The following is an 18,663-nucleotide window of genomic DNA, read 5'->3' on the forward strand; positions in this document are numbered from 1 at the left end:
CAGAAAATTCATCGTAAACAAAACATTTTTTAAATTAATGCGCTTCATTAAAAACAAATTCAGCATAGCAAGGAAAGTCAGGCAAAAATATTCGTTGAAGAAATAAATAAATTCTATTTTGTCTCCCTACTTATTTTCCATAATTTTGGTCCTCTATTAAAAGCGACATCTTAGATTTGAATGAAATGAAAGTAAAGGTAAATATTTAGTAATATCTTGGATTCCATTTTTTCCCAGCTGTCATAAATAAATATTACTTGTCAGTGTCACCATAGATACTATATGGTGTCACCAAAAATATAATACGGTATCAACTGATACGGTACCTGATTTTTAGGATTTTGTTTCGGTCGAATGGGCGCCACTCATGTATGGAAAATGACGTCACTCGGTTGTTGATGGCATTATTGGCATATGATCGCCGGTTGGTAAATTTTGACACAACACAAATAAACAATTGTAGGTTTGCAAAATGGAAGTGCCATCAAAACAACGCCGGTACCCGTAAGTGTGTGTTTTGGTAATTCACTAAAGTCATTATTTCTAAAAAGTGGGTGTTGAAAAGTATTTTTGGAATACAAATGCTTTTGGTCAGCAAAACTGTTTAACTAAAAGTGACTTATACTCGCAGAGCTTAAAGTGTGTCTCAAAGTGCATTTCAACTTGCTGTTTACTGAAGCCAAAATTATAAAACATAAAAACTTAAAAAAAGATATTTAGTAATGTAAAATAGTCGTTTTAAGCATTACAAATACTACTCATTAAATGTCTTTTTGCTGTTTAGAAATTCGACAGTGTTTGATAGCGATATATTTGGATGTCAAGATGAACAGCATTTATCCCACGGCTTATGTTGGTTTCGGTCAAAAGAAAAAGCTGAAAAAGCAATTGGTAGATTTGAAATTGCTACTGGAACAAAATTTATTAAACTTAGTCAAGATACATATGGTAAGTTTTCGAAAATTATAATTCAGCAAATGTTTCATATATAAATTATTCATTTTAACATGTTTATGGTTGATAATTGCCCTTTCCTAAGTTCAGATCGATCAAAGAGTCGCATTTGGTGGAGAATGAATGCAAAGATGTCCAACAATTCAAATACAGATGACATTTTTGATGGAGTTCCCTATGTTATAATTGGAACAACAAAGCTAGAATGTCAATATGGAAAGGATAGGGATTGGAACAGAAAACGAAAAAGAAAACTACATTCATTAGAACATAAGGTTCATATTCTAAGTTTTCACACTGCAAGTTAATGTTTTTAAACAATTTTGCACATAGCCAAAGCATTTCCAAGTGCTAAGACATAGGTTAGAAGCCATAGTCCATGGCTGGATTTCAAACCCAAGACCTTTTTAAATGTTCTTTTTTTCCATAAATTTTTAAATATGTCTGACATCTGTGTGTTTTTTCTAACGAATAAGTAATAAATTCTACAGCATTGTCCAGTATAAAACAATACAGCTCAATTTTTTGCCACTTGTGGTTGTGTTTTTGGAATTTAATTAGGACATTCAAAAAAATTACTACCCTTTCTTCCCCAGTACATGGCAGGAATGACAAAACGTAAATATAATCAAGTAAAAGGTTCAAAAAAGAGGAATTGTGAAGCATTTATCAAAATTCGTGAAATTGCTCGATTTCCACAGTTCAAGGTAAGAAATACATGAATAACATCTTTCTACAAGAAACTGTAGTAAACGTAAAATAGTATCTCAGGTAAATTCATTTTTCATGAGAATAACAATTTGAGTTTGCGAGGACATTCTTTAATATGGCTAAACACAAAGTTACATTTGCAGAAATTTAAACTTACATTATGTGTTTTCCCTTATTGTAAAATGGCAACACATTCATATCAAGCAAATACATAAAAATTCTACAAAAAAATTGTTTAATAGATCTCCTCAAACACAAAAGCAAAGCGTGAAAATGCTTCGAAGAAGTTGCGTTGTGAATTACAATCGAATCCAGACCTTGAAGTGGAAATCCGATGCTACGTTGAATTTCCACCAATGAGTGCTCATACTGGGCATGATGCAATTGAGGTAAAGTTTGGAATTTTAATTTATATAAACATTTTCAGCCGTCCTATATATGGTCTCTTGTAATCTTTTGAAAAATGCATTTTGACATTGTTGTGTTGACAGATTTGAAAAAAAATCGCGCAAATTTAGGTTGAGTTTAATGTGACTGCAGAATAGCATGCATATGTTTTGCTGTGGAATGACACTAGACATGGCCTTAAAATGGATCCTAATCATAAACATAACTCACACTATAATACCAGGGATTGCAAAAACGTTTTTGTGTCTAAATTATGACGTGTTTTTAAAGCAATCTAAAAAAAAATTAAAATAAAATTTGTATTCACCTTGAAAGGTTATGTGGGCATGATATTTTTAAACCTTGTTCTTGCAACAACACAGGTCGAAGGTTTCATTCTTACAGACGGAAATGTCCCGGGCAACGAGGCAGTAATTATGTTGGAGGACGAAGACGCCCACAAACCACAAGTAATTCAAATCATCACAGACAACGACCCCGCAGTAAGTACGGTCGAGGTGACCACTACATCCCAATTTCTCTCTGATTTTGATCCTGAAATGGAAGAGGTCGAAAGAGCAGAATCCCGGTTATCCGATTCCGATCCGAATTTAGACTATATCAAAGATGACGTAGACCCACAATCGTTTATTCGAGTAAGCCGGCTTGTCGATAACATAAAAGGTGCCCTGTTGTCAGTTTGCTCGCAAGAAACCCTCGAAACTGCCGAAGAAGATTTACTTCGTGTTTATGAATATTTGTCGAACACGTCGTGATGGTAACTTTGGTGCATTTATATTTTAATTTTCTGTGCGTTCTTGAAATTTCCTTCGCTATTGTTTTAGACGGCGACTTCGTTGGCAATAAAGTAAGGGCTTTTGTTGGGCTATCCAAGACCATACGTTTGGGAAATATGGCTTCAGCAACACAAAATTTTTCACAAAACAATTTATGTAAGTTATATTTACAACACAACATCCTAGGATTAAAATTCATACCACCAATTTCGTGAGTTGTCTGGTGTTGCTCATGAAATAGGTAGAGCTACTAACACCATAACCCACACGACACCCAAAGTCGATTAGGGGGCGTAAAGAGCTGAATTTTTCGTTTAGCGGCTATAAATGGGTTGGGTTGGGAAATAAGTTTTTAAATTTTTTACATTAGTAACTAATTTTTTGGTTTAGTTTTATTGAATTTTAAGTGCTAATACCTTATCCCGACCCTAATAGCCCTAACCGTAAGCATTTTTGGAGATATAACCAAATCGACTTTGGGTGTCGTGTGGGTTATGGTGTTAGTAGCTCTACCCATGAAATATCGCACAGCCCACAAAACATCTGATGTGCAACTAGGAATGAGTAACCTAAAATAGTATGTTAACATGGAATGTGTAAACCGAGTTTAGTTTAAAACATCGAACCCTGTCACGTTTTTCTCCAATAAACCGAATCCTATTTACTACCTTTCGGCAATTTGGAACAACTAACATCAAATACCGCGTTACGTTCAGCTTTACCATTTGCCCACGCATGTATTATAAATCGTCACAACAGAACAGCTTTTTTACAAAAGGAATAAAGTCCGAGAATTTTTTTTAACCAGAAACAGTCCCGGAAAAGAAGCGCAAGTTGTAGAAAACAATATCGGTGAAGCTGCAACGCTGCGCAACAAAACAATAATGGCAAAAAGCATGTGTAGCCTATGCTATGATTAATTAATTGCAATAATTTTGGATAGAAATTAAAGTATAGTAAAATGAATTCAGGTGAACATAAATTGTTTACTTTGGAATAACGCCTTCTTTAACATATTTAAACGTTTCTAATTTTGTGATAAACAAGGAACTACTTTTATGTTTAGGTTTTTTAAATCTTACTTCGATAACCAGGATAATCCGGCAATATGATGTACGCATTTTAATATTGTAAAAAAATAATAAAATCGTTGCGACCAAATGCATAAATGTAGTACTTTCAAAGATTCGGCAATAATGAAAATCGTCAATCTGGGCTGTTCCATTTTCGCAGTAAAGTCTAACATGAGTCATTTCATAAAATATTTGAAAAAATATTCATCATGACACCCTTAATGGTGCGATACCTGTAGGTAAAACGTGTGCACTTACGTTGCGACCTCGATTCCCACAGTTTTGAAGCATCGCATCGTATTGCAGTTAGTTAAGTGAAACTTATAGTAACCGTCGCTCAAACCTAGTTTATGAATTTTGTTGCATAAACCCGTTGCAAGTCGACGTGTCGTGACCACAAAAAGGGAAGGCCAAAATTTTTCTATGTTACTGGTCAAAGCGAATGTGCTTTTGGTTGGCGTTTTTGCTTTCATTTGAAAAAATAATATCCGGATTTGTTTATAAAATACATTGTTTAATTTCTTTACAAAAACGATCAAATTGGAATCATGTGGTCATTTACTTTAATTGTCACGATTGTAAAAATTGCGGCGACAGGCGAAATAGCCACTTTGCGATCAATGCAATTTATCACATTTGTTGCTGGTCAGACTTTACTGCTCCATCCGAACACATAAATCTCAAAGCGGGCAGAACCTGTTGTACGCCGCCTCAATATTCATGTCAAGTAAATAATTAATGACTCGCTTGTCAAACCGGAGCCGGAAAATGCTAGTCTTGTTTCCCTAATAATGCTGAGATTGTGGCAAGATGACGTAGACACTAACTAGACCACATAGTCTGAAGTAATAAAATAGGTTCAAACCTCATGCATTTGCGTTTTCCCGCGGTACATGTACCTGAGTTCTGTCGTCAAAATAAGAGTTTTCAGTTTTTATTATTATAATTTTCGGACATTCTTCTGAGCAACTATTTTATTTAAAATTTTGTATGGCTTTTTCTGCATAAACGTATTTTACGTGGATGAAAAATGAACATTCGTTAGTCAGCTTAACTTGATTTGTTTGTTTGTTATTACTGATCAGTGAAAGTTGTGCGACTGCAGAGCTATATAAACAAGAAAGGCGTTTTGGCGATACGCGTTAACAGGAGCGTGAAACGAATTAAGCAAATCTCTTGCATTTTTTATGTCTCTGGCAATTTATTGCCCATAGGTAATTACGAGACATTATGGTTTCCTGCCCAGGCCCCATTTGTATATTACCATATCTAAAAGGGCCGACCCCTGTTCTCAGCCTATATGGATTTGTCCAAGAATACAGAGACAGGACGAACTTGGGGCTATAGTTATGGAATCAGGTTATTTAGCCATCCCTTGCTTTCCATGTGGTGGTCATTCATTTAACTGCACCTGTGCCGTTGTAGTCTTGTATTAATTTAGGTGTTTACTGTAGTCGGTACAAAAAAGTGCGTATTAAAATAAATTTTTGATTGAGGTCAACCGACCCTGTGAAAATGCGATAAAGCGGATGTTGTTTTATTTAGATTCAGACTTAAAGATAACGTGGCTAATGTCCACTTACAAATTATTTGGTAAGCTAATTAAAGAGAATGAAAAGAAATTAGGAAGAGAATTAAGGAAATAAACAAAATTATAACATTTTAATTGTGGCAAAAGATGTTTAGTTGTTCTTGCCAACATTAATTTTAACAAAGTCAGGGAAATCATGTTTTTATGGTACTGTACTAATTGATTTTTACGAAGCAGAGCAGTAACAAAATACTACAGATGTTTTCAGTGAAGGTGCCGTTTGTGACGTAACCAAAGACAAATTTTAATACACCAACATATGTTGTTCAAATAATATATGTAAACGTCGCGTCTATTCGTCGTTGTAATGACATCTGGACGTTCTTTAAAATTTAAATCTTGCAGTCCGATCAGATTGACTAAATTATATTTGTTGTATTTGCCATCTTGTCATTCGTAGTTAAGTATTTTAGCCAGTCTGATTTAAGAACTGTGCGACTTTGAATTGATCAATGTAATTAGTGGTGGTGAGACCACATACAAAAAGCAAAGATTATGTTATAATACACTAAAAAAATAAGGTTAGCTTCATTTAACTAATTTTGTTAGCACTTCTGTATGTTTAGTTTTTGCCAAATGGTTTTAGTTTTCACATGTTAACCATGATTCTAACTTAATTTTAGGGGCTTAAATATTTTCAGGTTAGACATCAAAACTGATTGAAATTCCAATCCACTTTAGCCAATGGACAATTTTGAATCATCAGGAAATCTTCAAGAGAATTCGACTGCTGGAAATTTAACTAGTGAACATGACGACACGACCGCTTACGTCACATTTCGGATTCTTAATCTTGTGTTGTTTATCATTGCTTCTGGATTTATATCAGTTCAACTGTGCATCTATGAACATAAACTGAAAAAATCAAAATCGCTGCGGCAGGATGTGCGCAAAGTTTTTACTAAACGTATACAATCAAAGAATACTTGGAATGGGGGAGAACACGCATTCAGAATGAGATTATGCTCGATTCTGTGTGCTATCACAGGCACATTAATGTTTCTTACTAAACTTGTGTATGAGATTTTGCACTTGTTGCCATTCGAGCTACATTTCTGCTCCCTAATGAAAAACTTCATATTTGTTCTAATGACTTGGACACTTGTTTTTATATTTTTGCTGCTATGGCTGAGGCAGCGTTCGTTTTATGTTCACCCAAGCATGAAACACCTGACATCAGCAGTGACGCGTTTTCTTAGCGGGCTGACTGTAATTGTCATTTTAGCCACTGGAATTGTTGTACCGCTATTGTTTGGTCTCGCAAGGTACTTTGTAGTTTCATCCAATGGTTGCCACTTTGTTGAAGATACTTATCTTGCGTACATTTACCTTGTAGTAACGGCTTTGCTTTCTATTATATTTCACGGTAGTTTGCTTTATCTTTTCATTTGTCCCATAATTCGCCACAATACTGCACTAACACCATCGGACCATTTGCACCGTGGTAGCCCAACTGCCGGCCTCACTCCCGTAATTAAACTTGCAGTCTACGTCACTGCCTTTTGCGTCATATCCGACATCACCATATTCGTAACAACCCCGTTGTTATCGTCAAACGAAGACATTCAGACAATAATCGAAGACTGTATCGTTTTAGCGAACATCGTTGGCATGACATTGACTTTCGTCAATTGGAAAGAAAGATTATTCCCATTCACCAGAAAACAGGCAAATGTTACAAACTCGCGTTTGCGACCAAGCGTGACGACAATACAACTTGCCTCTTGAATATACTTGTTTGCGAAGAAATCAAGTTTACATTTGGCGCTGTGACATTTTGCTAACTATCAATAAATATTGGATCAGTATCATTGTGTATGGTGTTTATTTTTTATCAGACCAAGACAAAGAATAAATTTCTTAAAGAAAGAAGACGAAAACGAGATACCTTTTTCGACAGTGTTATATTTTTAGCAAACCTGTTTACAATAAGTTACATTTGGCAACTTTTGTCATTTTACTTTTTAACACATTTACCGCACTTAAAAACCACGGAACATGAAGCAATTATGTGACCTACTGTAATATTGATCATTCATCAATTATTAACATCACATTGAACGAACAATCGCGTTAAACACGACGTTATGGAACACGTGGTGGTTTTATTTCTACATGCGTCTCTAATTTATAACTAGAAGGGTGGCTTAGCACATATTGCCCTTGCACATACACTATGATCTATTTTAAAACATAAATATAATTCCTTCACTTATTTTATATTGGGTCCCATATTTGCCACCGTCTTTTAAAACGTTAGTTGTTTCTGCAGGCAGAAACTCATGGGTCCCCACACATGCAAAGTTGTAAACACTGCATTTCAAGAGATAACCATAAGAAACTTTGGTGTTGTAAAGTAAAACACTGTGATTGGTACTAGGATTAAATAGTCATGCTATGCAAAGTTCAAACTATACAAATCGACTCAATTCAAGCATTGTTTAAAGTTTGTCTAGTTTAAAACAAAGAAGTAAAACACAACAATCGATACCTATAAATGGCATAACATTTCCAACAATTGCCCACTGTTTAAAAACTCACCCATTTTAGGGGGCTAGCAGGGTGACTATTGGGGCTACAGGGTTTAACACAACAATCGTCATTTGTAAATGGCAAATTGTACAAGCTATCCAAATTTCAGCCAATTCCGACCCTGTTTAAAAAATTTATCCTTTTTAGGGGGCTAGTGGGGTAACTGATGGGGCTACAGGGTTTAACACAACAATCATCATTTGTAAATGGCAAATTGTACAAGCTATCCAAATTTCAGCCAAATCCAACCCTGTTTAAAAATTCACCCATTTTAGGGGGCTAGTGGGGTAAATGCTGGGGCTACAGGTTTTAACACAACAATCATCAATTGTAAATGGCAAATTATACAAGCTATCCAAATTTCAGCCAATTCCGACCCTGTTTAAATATTCACCCATTTTAGGGGGCTAGTGGGGTAACTGATGGGGTTCTTCACCCTAATGTTGAAAATATGAAACTGCAATGACCCAAACAACAATCCTGTAAAATTTTGTCCAAATCGGCCAATGTTTCAATTTCGACCACTAGGGGGCGTTTTAACCAACAACCGTAATAACTTATGACGTCACAAGATGACCCAAACAACAATCCTGTAAAATTTTGTTCAAATTGGCCAATGTTTCAATTTTGACCACTAGGGGGCGTTTTAACAAACAACCTAATGACTTATGACGTCACAAGGCTGTGAACAACCCCCTTGACTGCTATCCGCAAACACGTTCACCAAGCAATCCTTAAACATGAGTACCATATGTAGTTGTCTTTATAACATCACACAAAACTAACGTTTGTGGTGCGCACAAACCACATTTTACATTTTGGGGTCTAGCGGGGTAAATACTGGGGTTATCATGACAAACGAAGCAGATGGCACATCTACACAACTATATCTACCATCTGTGAAAGTTTCATCCAAATCCATCAAACATTTCAGGGCAAAATGGGGTGGACAAACTTCAGGGAAGAAAAAAAAAAAGAAGAAAAAAAAAGAAAAAAAAAAAAAAGAAATCGAGTAAAATCAAGATGTGTCCCCTTCAAGGAAGGGGACCCATAATTACTTAACGTGGGGAGCTTTGAGTTTGTGTGGTGGGGACAATGACTATAGCCTATTTCCGCAACAACTAACATCCTGACAAAATTTTCAGTAACAAATGTTACCACCAATTTTGCAAAGGAGACGGTTTCTTTTTTGGCAAAAAGATTTCTTATTTCCGTGTTTTTCCGGATTACCTTTTTTGCACAAACTATGATTTTTATTCAATTTAAACACTTAATATGACATTTATAACGTATTATGTCACATGTTTGACAAAATCTTCGGTTAGAAAAAACGTTTTTAACAGTTTTTTTTAGTTTTTAATGAAAGTTATTAGTAAAATTATTGCTTGTACGTAGCCAACACTTTAGAGGCCAACAATCTTAGACTAACAATCATTGGGCTAGATAAGTATTGGTGCCATTCAGTACCTAAACATATATTTTGTTGGCAGAGTAAACAATGGTGTCACATTTCTTTGTTTTATTTGTCAGTATCTTCTAAGTCTGTCATGTAGTTTTTACGCTGCGTAATGTTTTCCTACTCGTCTAAAGCAACACTTTGGTAGTAAGTGGGATTGGTTGCCGGAATGAGTGGGAATGAAACAAAAAACATTTAAGTTATGAACTCTGCTTAAACAACTTCATCGACAAAAGATAAACTACTAGGAGAGTCATTCAGTCTTCTTGTCTTAGTTTAAAGAAACTTCGGTGTTGGGAAAAGGTTGAGTTTTAAAATCCAATCAGTCCAGATTTATGATATAATCTTGCTAACAAATAAACGTAAGTTTATAACAGACTTACGTTAAAATAATACCTATATCGGTTGTAATAATTAGTATTAAAAATACATAAAATAATTAAGACCTGTTGTACCAAACTTTTGTACAGACGAAGTTATTTTGATTACTTGCTTTAACATTACTCTGCAAATTTTAGCAAAATTGTATCCTAAGACTGTATTTTTCACCGTTTTCAAGTTTCAGTGCCGAAGTGAAAAATAATTACACCTGCGCCGTTGTAGTCTTTGTTTAACCTTTTGCGGTAAATTTCAGAGACGTTAGACAATATGTATCTAACAAACTTCAAATTGTTTCTGATGACGATTGGCTTACTTGATAACGTGAGTGGAAATGTCCCAAACATCGAAACTCGAAAAATAGTTCTTATTCAACCAAATACTGCCAGTTTTGTTGAAAAGATTCACTTTGGACACTCAATAGCGGTTGGTAGCAGACACGGGTGAGCAAGAGCCATTCAACACAAAATGTAAAATTTTTAGACTCACACCAGGTTTTAACCGATATATTGGCAATATGTGCAACGCAGATCAACGGTTACTGTGTACATTGGAGCTCCGTTTCGTGAATACAATCCATTGCATAGTTCAGGGGCGGTTTACGCTTGTCACGTGACCAACGATGCTTCCCATTGCGAAGGCACTTTAATTTTTAAATGATGTCATAAGTCACTTCATAAAAAAATATTTTTCACAGAATTTCTCGGTTCTGGAAACCTGGGAATTTCCGTTTCTTATTTGCCAGCACAAAGTTTGCTGATCGTAAGTAATTTAGTGGTGCTAGTAATTCGAAAGTTTGAGTTTTTTAATTTAATATGTAATGTGACACCAACATTACCACCACAAACAAGAAAAACATGGTATTATTATTGGAAACAAAAACAATTTTAGGCATGTGCTCATCATTATGCTATTAACTGCCCAACGTCGACTAACCCACAACGCGTACCAGGGCAATGTTTGGCAATCAATCAGACAGGTGGATCAGCACCGCTACAGAGTCCTTGCTCCACAGGTAAGTAGAAATTACGCCGAAAAACCAATCGCAGAAAATACGTTCAGTTTTGGTTTGGACCCAGCTTGCTTCGTAGGTGTATTTTGTAACAAAAATATAAAGCCGCTTCAGAAAACACATCGAAAACACTAGAAAAATAAGTATTCTATAAATTTGGAACTTAAGTAAAAATTTTGCCTTTGTATGTTAATAAAATTTTTTTTTCATGACTTAATGATTTTGCAACAAATTTTCGTTACAACGAATGGTTCATCTCACTTGGCGGGAAAATGTTTTGTTAGCAGAAAAAAGTCTACAGTTCTTTTGTGTAATCGATCACATTATTTTGTTGTGCCCTTCAAAGAATGCCCGAAACTGACAATTCAAACAGACATTTTATTTGTCGTCGATGAGTCTGGAAGTGTACTGCTCCACAACTTTAATGCTGCTAAACTATGGATTAACAATGTTCTGGCTCAATTCAAGTAAGCATAATTCTGAAAAAATAATTATTTATTAATGTCATATCTTGTTTTAGTTGTTATTTAAGTTTGTATATTGACATATTATTTTGTCTAAAATGTTTAAACTATGTTAAATTTGCATTTATTTTTCCAAACATTGCAAAATACAAACATGGAATGTGTGTAGGACGGCAATTGATGGTGGCCACATTTTAGTTGGGCTCATAAGATATGGCACTTATCCAACAGTGCATATACACTTGAAAAAGCGATCATATGTTACATTAAAAAGTAAGATCGATATATTTTTACTGGACCGATTAATGTCTGGTACTAGTTGTAATTCAGTTTTGTGCTGAAGGACTTGTGTCAGGGACTCCTTATGGTGGAGGTTCTACCTACACTGAAGGTGCAATCAATGAAGCTGTAACTCAGTTTGATACAAATGGTAGAAGTACTGTTCCCCATTTAATGGTGGTCATAACAGATGGTGCGGCTGTTGACAGTCCTGGTGATGCTGCAGAAATAGCTCGGTAAGTAACTGTCACAGCAAAAAGCAATTACTGCCAAATGGAATGTTTAAAACATTTAGCGAGCGAGGTATCATCATTGCTGCAATTGGTGTTGGTCGTGCTAATAGTAATGAGCTGAAGGATATTGCTAATGGAGGAGTCAGTGATGAAAGAGTTTTTAATGTGAAAGACTATAGTTCTCTAAACAAGGTTTTGTTATCACTCCAAAAAATCATAAATGACACTGCTGTAACACTAGAAGGTTTGTTAATTATTTGAAACACATGTATTTCTAACAAGACTAAACACATTTATTAAACCACAGATAATGTTGGAGGTTTGAACAATGATCTCGTCAACTGTATTTCAGGAACTGCAACACACATTACAAAGGTTGTTCTACATTTATTTGTTTCGTTGTCGTAGTATGAAGTGCTAAACTTATGAATATTCAGAATAGAGACTTGCATGTTGGAGCAGTCAATGCCTTCAATAGTTTTGGAAGCATTGTTAGTTACAGTGCCAAAATCTTCGATATTAGTTTAAACTACAGTAAATACCTACGCACTGATGACTTTGCCAAATATTTAAGTGCTGGAGATGGAACTGAATTCATGGAGTCTTACATCGGCAAGTGTTTACAAACTAAACCGTTTTGAAACTATTTATTATACTGCAAATGGTATGTTAACCCATAAGATTTGTATTTAATTGTAGACAAACATTGACATAAATTTTAACATGGTTTGTAACTTCCCAGGATATTCCATATCAAGCGGTCAGTTTTATGGTGATGGTCAAACATTCATCATTACTGGGGCACCAAGGTTTAAGGCAAAGGGAATTGTAAGTTTTGATTTAATCCAAAATGTATGTTAGATTTATTTTGTAATGACCCATGAAACATGTAATAGGTGTATGGATATGTATCAAACAGTGCGATAAATAATCAGTCATTTTCACTGCATCCAACCGATAATCTTTGGCAACTTGGTGCCTACTATGGCCAGTCAATATTGGCTCTAGATTTGAACAACGACAACTTTGATGATTTGCTTATTTCTGCTCCTCTATATTCAAATCAAGGAGGTTATGACCAAGGAAGAGTTTTTGTTTACATGAATGACCCAACCAGTTCTGGACCTAATAAGTGGGTAAGCCAAGCTTTTAAACCTTTATATATGTGTTCCATAAAATCACACTAATTACCTCAAATAATCACTCATGTTTGTCAACAGAATAATGTGACATACAGACCACAAATACTTAAAGGGTCAAATGTGCTTCAGTCAAGATTTGGTTTTTCTATGAGCAATGCAGGGGATGTAGATCTTGATGGGTATAGTGATGTCATAATTGGTTCCCCAGGGGAGGAAACTACTCCAACCACAAGTGGTGCTGTGTACATATACTTTGGTTCACCAGATGGCCTCCATGAATCAAAAAAGCAGGTTTGATCCCTATTCACATCTTTCAGACCTGATAAGATAGTTTAAAAAGGCTAACTTGAGGTGTTTTGATAGAAAATTGTTGGTTATACTCTTGGTTCAAGTTTAAAGAACTTTGGTGCATATGTTTTTGGTGGATATGATTTTGATGAAAATGGGTACAAAGATGTTTTAGTTGGTGCTCCACCCAGTAGCAAAGTGGTGCTCATGAAATCCCGACCTATTATTGATGTCACTTCGAAAATTGTAATGGAAACAAATGTTGTCAACATTATCTCTTGTGTGGAAAATCAAGCAGATGTCTGTATTCAATTTAAAGTTTGTGTTAACATTTCAAGAAGAGATGGAAAATTGTTCGAGCAGGATTGGGGTAAACAAACTGATGATTTACTTTGTATGTTGTTACATTTAGTTTTTATTGAACAAATATTAATATTGTTTTTAGAGCTGGAATCAACATTATCTGTGGACGCCAAAAAAAGCAAACAAAAACGTTTCAATATTATTGGTGAAAATGCTCATGTGAGCAAATTTTCATCTATTTATAACTCAACCAAGAAACAATGCTTTGTTTTTGGTTTACAACTCGAGGTATAACATGGTTTTGGTTATTTTCACTCACATTCTTCACTTTAGTACCTCTTTTTAAATTTTAAATATGAACAGTAGTGTGTTGAAAATCAACTTTGAAATTTGTTTTTGTTTAGGCTGGTACTGTTAACAATCCATTCAGTTTCGATTTTACATTTCCCGCCACATTGGAACACATTTATGACTTAAAGGACTCAGTGAAACAGCAGCATCTATCACCATTGCTTTCAACACTCAAATCAGATTCAGTAGATATTAATTTTGATTTGGGTTGCAAAGAGCCATTGACTACTTTATGTACTAGTGATATAAGTTCTAGTGTAAAAAGGTAATTATGATTGCTTACTTAATCCTTAAAAATCTTTAAAAATGGCATACTTATTTCCTAAAGCTTGACCAACAAAAGCACTGTTGTTGTTGACCCATCACACCAAATATTTGCACTTGAAGTAACCATAATAAACATGGGATATGATCCTGCCTACTTTGTGCATTTTAACATTACATCTTTATTGGTTCAATACATTAAGGCAAGTTTTGTTTCTGCTTGTTGGTTTGTCAAGCAATGCTCATAGACATAAAAATGAGTATTGGTACAGATGGAAAGTAGCTGTGCTGAGGTTTCACACCAAAACACAACATTGGGAGTAACTACATTTAGAGTGTTGTCTAAATCAGTGTACAAACATTACATGAAATCTGGAACAACAGTAGGTGGATGTAGTATGTGTAAAAATATTTCTGTTCGTCTTACCACCTTTGTTTCGATTTTTGGTAATTTTTAGTGCACAGCTCTTCTTTACTTTGATATGTCACCTCTCTTGGTGGAAAGCAAAGCATCTGAGTTTAATATTTCTGGAATCGTTTACACAAGGTATACTGCCATAAGGTTTTCTGACAAGTTCACACTTGACATGTAAAATTCAAATTGGATGATATGTTTTAACATTGCATGATTTTATTTTTTTCAACTTAATTTTTATGTGTTGGCTTTGGTTAGTCAAGAAAACACATCAGCTGATCCAAATATTGAAAACAACAAGTTCTTCTTTACTCAAAATGTTCAGTATGAGGTGGAATTAAATATTTATGGGTAAGTACTGTTCTTATTTAATGTGTAGTTAGAAATTTAAGTTTATTCTTAATGAGCTGTAGGTGACAAAACAAGTTTCAAAAATCTGGTGATACGTTGCTTTTACCTTTCAGGAGTGGTGACACACTTATATTTTTCAATGAAAGTATTTCTACATATGATCAGAAAAACATTCCTATTGTTTATCACAACTACACAGTAAGATACATTGTGAAATGTAATTTGGTTTACCTATTGGCCATGGGTATTTTTGACAATTTTAATAGGTGAGAAATTTTGGACCTTCAACGTTGTACAAAGGACAGCTAACTATCCAATGGCCTGAAACAACCGAGTCAGGTCACAAAATTGCATTGCTTGATCATATAAGTTGTCAGGTTAATATATAACATAATAGCCTAGTAAGGAAAATAACGTGTATACTTACCTTCAACGATTATGTTTTAGCCCGAGAGCAACTGCATCTGTGCACTAAGAAATACAACAGCACCTGATACAAGCCAAACTCTTGTACAAATTAACCTGCCATTTCTTTATGTAAGTTGACAACAGTTTTTTTAAAAGTTAAATTTGCTAGAGTAGTGGTTCTTAATAAATGTGATTGCTCCTAGTTTTGATTTCATGTTTCTAGTCTCAATATTCTTTTTGTATTTTTGTTCAATTAGTGACTTTTATTGTTTGGAATCTCAAAAAGCATTCTTTATGTAAGATTTTATTGCGTTTCTTCTTTCAGAACTGCAGTGATGTGCTCTGCGCTCAAACCCAATGCGAAATACGTCATCTGCAGCCTCATTATCACATCACAGTGAACGCTGCGTTCAAGCCTTGGTTTTCCGTTTATTTGTCTTTGTCGGGGTTCCGCGTGTTTAGCTCTCTGTCGCTCGACGTATACAAATATCCTGTTATAAACAAAAATGAAAGAACACATTTTACTGTAAGTTATTACAACGTGTAAAGTTTGAACAGAATTTAAACTTAGCAAGAATTTTGGTGGGCCATGTAAGCATTTTGATTGGGCCACAGACCAATCAAATAGAAAGCTTTTTTTAAGAATTTTCATTTGTGTCACTACACTCAATCTTACAAGGAAAATGGCTTGGGGAGGAATTGAGAAGGAATGTAAATTAATTTTGAATTATTCTATTTACGGTATAAAGTTACTTTGAGTTTCTGCAACCCCGTATGTTTATGATGTAATACACTACTTTGTGATTACAATAAAGCCAGATAATAGCAGCATATCAATTGTCCAATTATTCGGTCATAACTGAAAGTGCTTGATTAAAGAAGGGAAAGTGCTGTTTTATGATTTTTTGCATTATATTATTTTGAACTTATTATCTCTTTGAAATATGTCCTGCAGTTTTTTTTGTTCTGAACCTACTTTATAGTTGTTTCTTTCTTTCATAAAAATTTACTGGGCCACAGAATTTTTGTGCAATGAAAGTGGGCCACGAATGAAAAAAGTTGAGAACCACTGCTCTAACTTAACGTCTCCTAATCCGCCACTTGAGTCCAAATCTTACTCCTAAGCTATTAAATCTTGACTGACAGAACAGCTCAGTGTTTTCTCTTAACCACATTCAAAACTTTGTTCAACATCGGTATCTATACTCCATACATAAACAACACGCCATGCCTAATAACACTAAACAATAATCAAATCCGAACTTATTCTTGCAGTTGTCAACATCTATTCAAAGGTCCAAACCAAATGATTACGTTGCACCTGAAGAACTGAACGTTGGGCACATTATTGGAGGAATACTGGGTGGAATTGCGGCGCTTGCTGCCATTATAGCTGTTATGTGGAAGGTACATTTTTTTGTCGGAATTTTTTTAATGTCGGAAAATTTGTTATTGATTTTTCTCTGTGTGCAGTTTGGATTTTTCGAAAGCAAATATGCAAAGTTGAAACAAGAAATGCAAATGCGAGCAGATGCAGAAGAACGACCACAAAACGAAAATATTATTGTGAATGAGTGATCCACTTTACTTCAAATCGTAACTTTTACTACTGTTCTGCAGGTTCTTAATGTGGACATTGTTTAAATTAGGAATGTTTTTCTTTACAAATCTTTTGGGATTATGAACATGATTCCAACAAAACTTTTTGGTTTTGATTTGCTGATTTACAAAAGTAGGGTTTTTATTTTGAACGGCGACCTAGGAGTCTAAATATGGTTTGGCAATTTTTGTAATGGTTTGGCAATTTTTGTTTATTGGGAAAAGTCAGTTAAACAAACAAAACAATAAAATAAAGATAAAGGTAAAAATTAAACACAATTTGTTATGTTAATAGCAGGTAAACGAAAAAGTAGCCCAAACATGAAAGAAATACTATGGGAAAATGCAGAAAAAACATTTGGAACAGAAATAAATACAGAGACAGGGTACGCCCAACAAACAATAAACTTCACTATATGGTTCGTCACATTGAACGGACCGCCCTGTAACAAACAATAACGTCACTTCCGGAACCTTGGTGTAATGACGTCACAGCGACAACAACTACAGCGTAATGCTCAAAACGGGACAAAAAGTAGCTGCTATAGCGGGAGCAGCAACCGTTTACGTCATAAGCAGTGACCAATAATTCACACAACCACTTCGGCTTGTTTTTTACGATTAAACAAAGTTCAGTTTCAAATGTCATTGCCACACATTAGCTACTATACAATCGTAAGTTAGTAATTCATATGTCAGAATAGAATACTACCGAAGATCCAAAGATTCTAATCACAGCATTAATTTTACTCAAAACATATAACAGTCGGAAACAATAAACTTCCCAACCTTTGTCACGGAGTACTGCAAACGAAACATTTAAAAAACAGTCGCCTATTGTTGGTTGTAACGTTTTATCATACGTTATGTTACAAACAGGTAATAAAAACTGGCTGAAAAGATGCAATATAAAGATTTTTTTCACCTCAGGGTGCCTTATTATATCCTTGAACATATATGTTTTGTGCAATTTTATTTGAACCTTGTGCGGGATATAGCACGGGATCGAAGTTGTTTTTAAATTGGTTCAAATTGCAATACTATGCGAATATTTGCTAAAGTCGTGATTAGTGACTAACTGAATTAATGTTGGATATCTGTGAACCAATGTTGTCACATCACGGTGGTCGGCATCCCGTCAAAGACCTCGCAACCAGTTAAAAGTCATTCAAAATTGTCTAAATTAAGTCAGATTAGCGAAGGCCTGTCATTCCCCTACTGCGTTGGTGAATGAAATCATTGAGGAAGTGGTAAAAACACGTCACTTCCGTTGGGTGCGCAAAACTTCGCACAGTCACGTGGCTCCTCACTTCAATTCGAAAAAAAACGATGTTGACAAGAATAACAAATTATAACATGACCCATTAACAGATTAGATTTTACCTGAAATGCTAAACGAACTTGTTAATACAGAAACCAGAATCTGCCAGATAAAAAAGTGTTGGAACATAAACGTTTTGGAAGAAAACATTTAGATTCCAGTAATGCTATAAATTCCACTCTGCCGCAACGGTTTGTTTATAGATAATAGAAAACGAAGAATCTATAAACGGTTTATAGAAACACGGAAGCTAAACCAAACTTTGTGCAAGTTAAAATACGATAAAACACGTAGGTCCTTTCCAAGACGTATAAACCTCTCTGTTATATCGAAGTATTAGCCTTATTTGGAACA

The 18,663-nt window shown here is 34.9% G+C and overlaps 3 protein-coding genes across 5 annotated transcripts; all 3 read left to right on the forward strand.

Moving 5' to 3' along the window:
• The first annotated feature begins 359 nt into the window (after window positions 1-359).
• On the forward strand, window positions 360-2,948 carry LOC145205293 (uncharacterized). Its single transcript, XM_080077983.1, has 6 exons — window positions 360-504; window positions 785-948; window positions 1,045-1,229; window positions 1,551-1,661; window positions 1,908-2,054; window positions 2,436-2,948. Exons 1-6 carry the CDS (start codon window positions 473-475, stop codon window positions 2,826-2,828), a joined length of 1,032 nt encoding a protein of 343 aa, XP_079934109.1. The 5' UTR covers window positions 360-472; the 3' UTR covers window positions 2,829-2,948.
• Window positions 2,949-6,131: 3,183 nt separating this feature from the next.
• On the forward strand, window positions 6,132-7,321 carry LOC145204974 (uncharacterized). The gene has a single exon (XM_080077596.1). It carries the CDS (start codon window positions 6,198-6,200, stop codon window positions 7,239-7,241), a length of 1,044 nt encoding a protein of 347 aa, XP_079933722.1. The 5' UTR covers window positions 6,132-6,197; the 3' UTR covers window positions 7,242-7,321.
• Window positions 7,322-11,155: 3,834 nt separating this feature from the next.
• On the forward strand, window positions 11,156-17,090 carry LOC145203939 (integrin alpha-4-like). Of its 3 annotated transcripts, XM_080076311.1 has the most exons (22): window positions 11,157-11,358; window positions 11,525-11,628; window positions 11,699-11,870; window positions 11,930-12,111; window positions 12,175-12,242; window positions 12,305-12,479; window positions 12,610-12,695; window positions 12,764-13,003; window positions 13,088-13,300; window positions 13,373-13,667; window positions 13,743-13,888; window positions 14,005-14,216; window positions 14,280-14,418; window positions 14,488-14,598; window positions 14,674-14,762; window positions 14,889-14,981; window positions 15,095-15,179; window positions 15,248-15,358; window positions 15,429-15,518; window positions 15,715-15,915; window positions 16,665-16,796; window positions 16,863-17,090. In XM_080076311.1, the coding sequence occupies exons 3-22, from the start codon at window positions 11,809-11,811 to the stop codon at window positions 16,965-16,967; spliced, it is 2,835 nt and encodes a 944-aa protein (XP_079932437.1). In that variant the 5' UTR covers window positions 11,157-11,358; window positions 11,525-11,628; window positions 11,699-11,808; the 3' UTR covers window positions 16,968-17,090. The 3 variants fall into 3 exon arrangements, with proteins under 3 accessions (XP_079932436.1, XP_079932438.1, XP_079932437.1); XM_080076310.1 differs by lacking the exon at window positions 11,525-11,628 and having other exon boundaries at window positions 11,156-11,358; XM_080076312.1 differs by lacking the exons at window positions 11,525-11,628; window positions 16,665-16,796; window positions 16,863-17,090 and having other exon boundaries at window positions 11,156-11,358; window positions 15,248-15,320; window positions 15,715-15,780.
• The last annotated feature ends 1,573 nt before the right edge of the window (window positions 17,091-18,663 follow it).

This window comes from Phallusia mammillata, chromosome 8, assembly GCF_965637545.1.
Source record: "Phallusia mammillata chromosome 8, kaPhaMamm4.hap1.1, whole genome shotgun sequence".
Taxonomy (NCBI): domain Eukaryota; kingdom Metazoa; phylum Chordata; class Ascidiacea; order Phlebobranchia; family Ascidiidae; genus Phallusia; species Phallusia mammillata.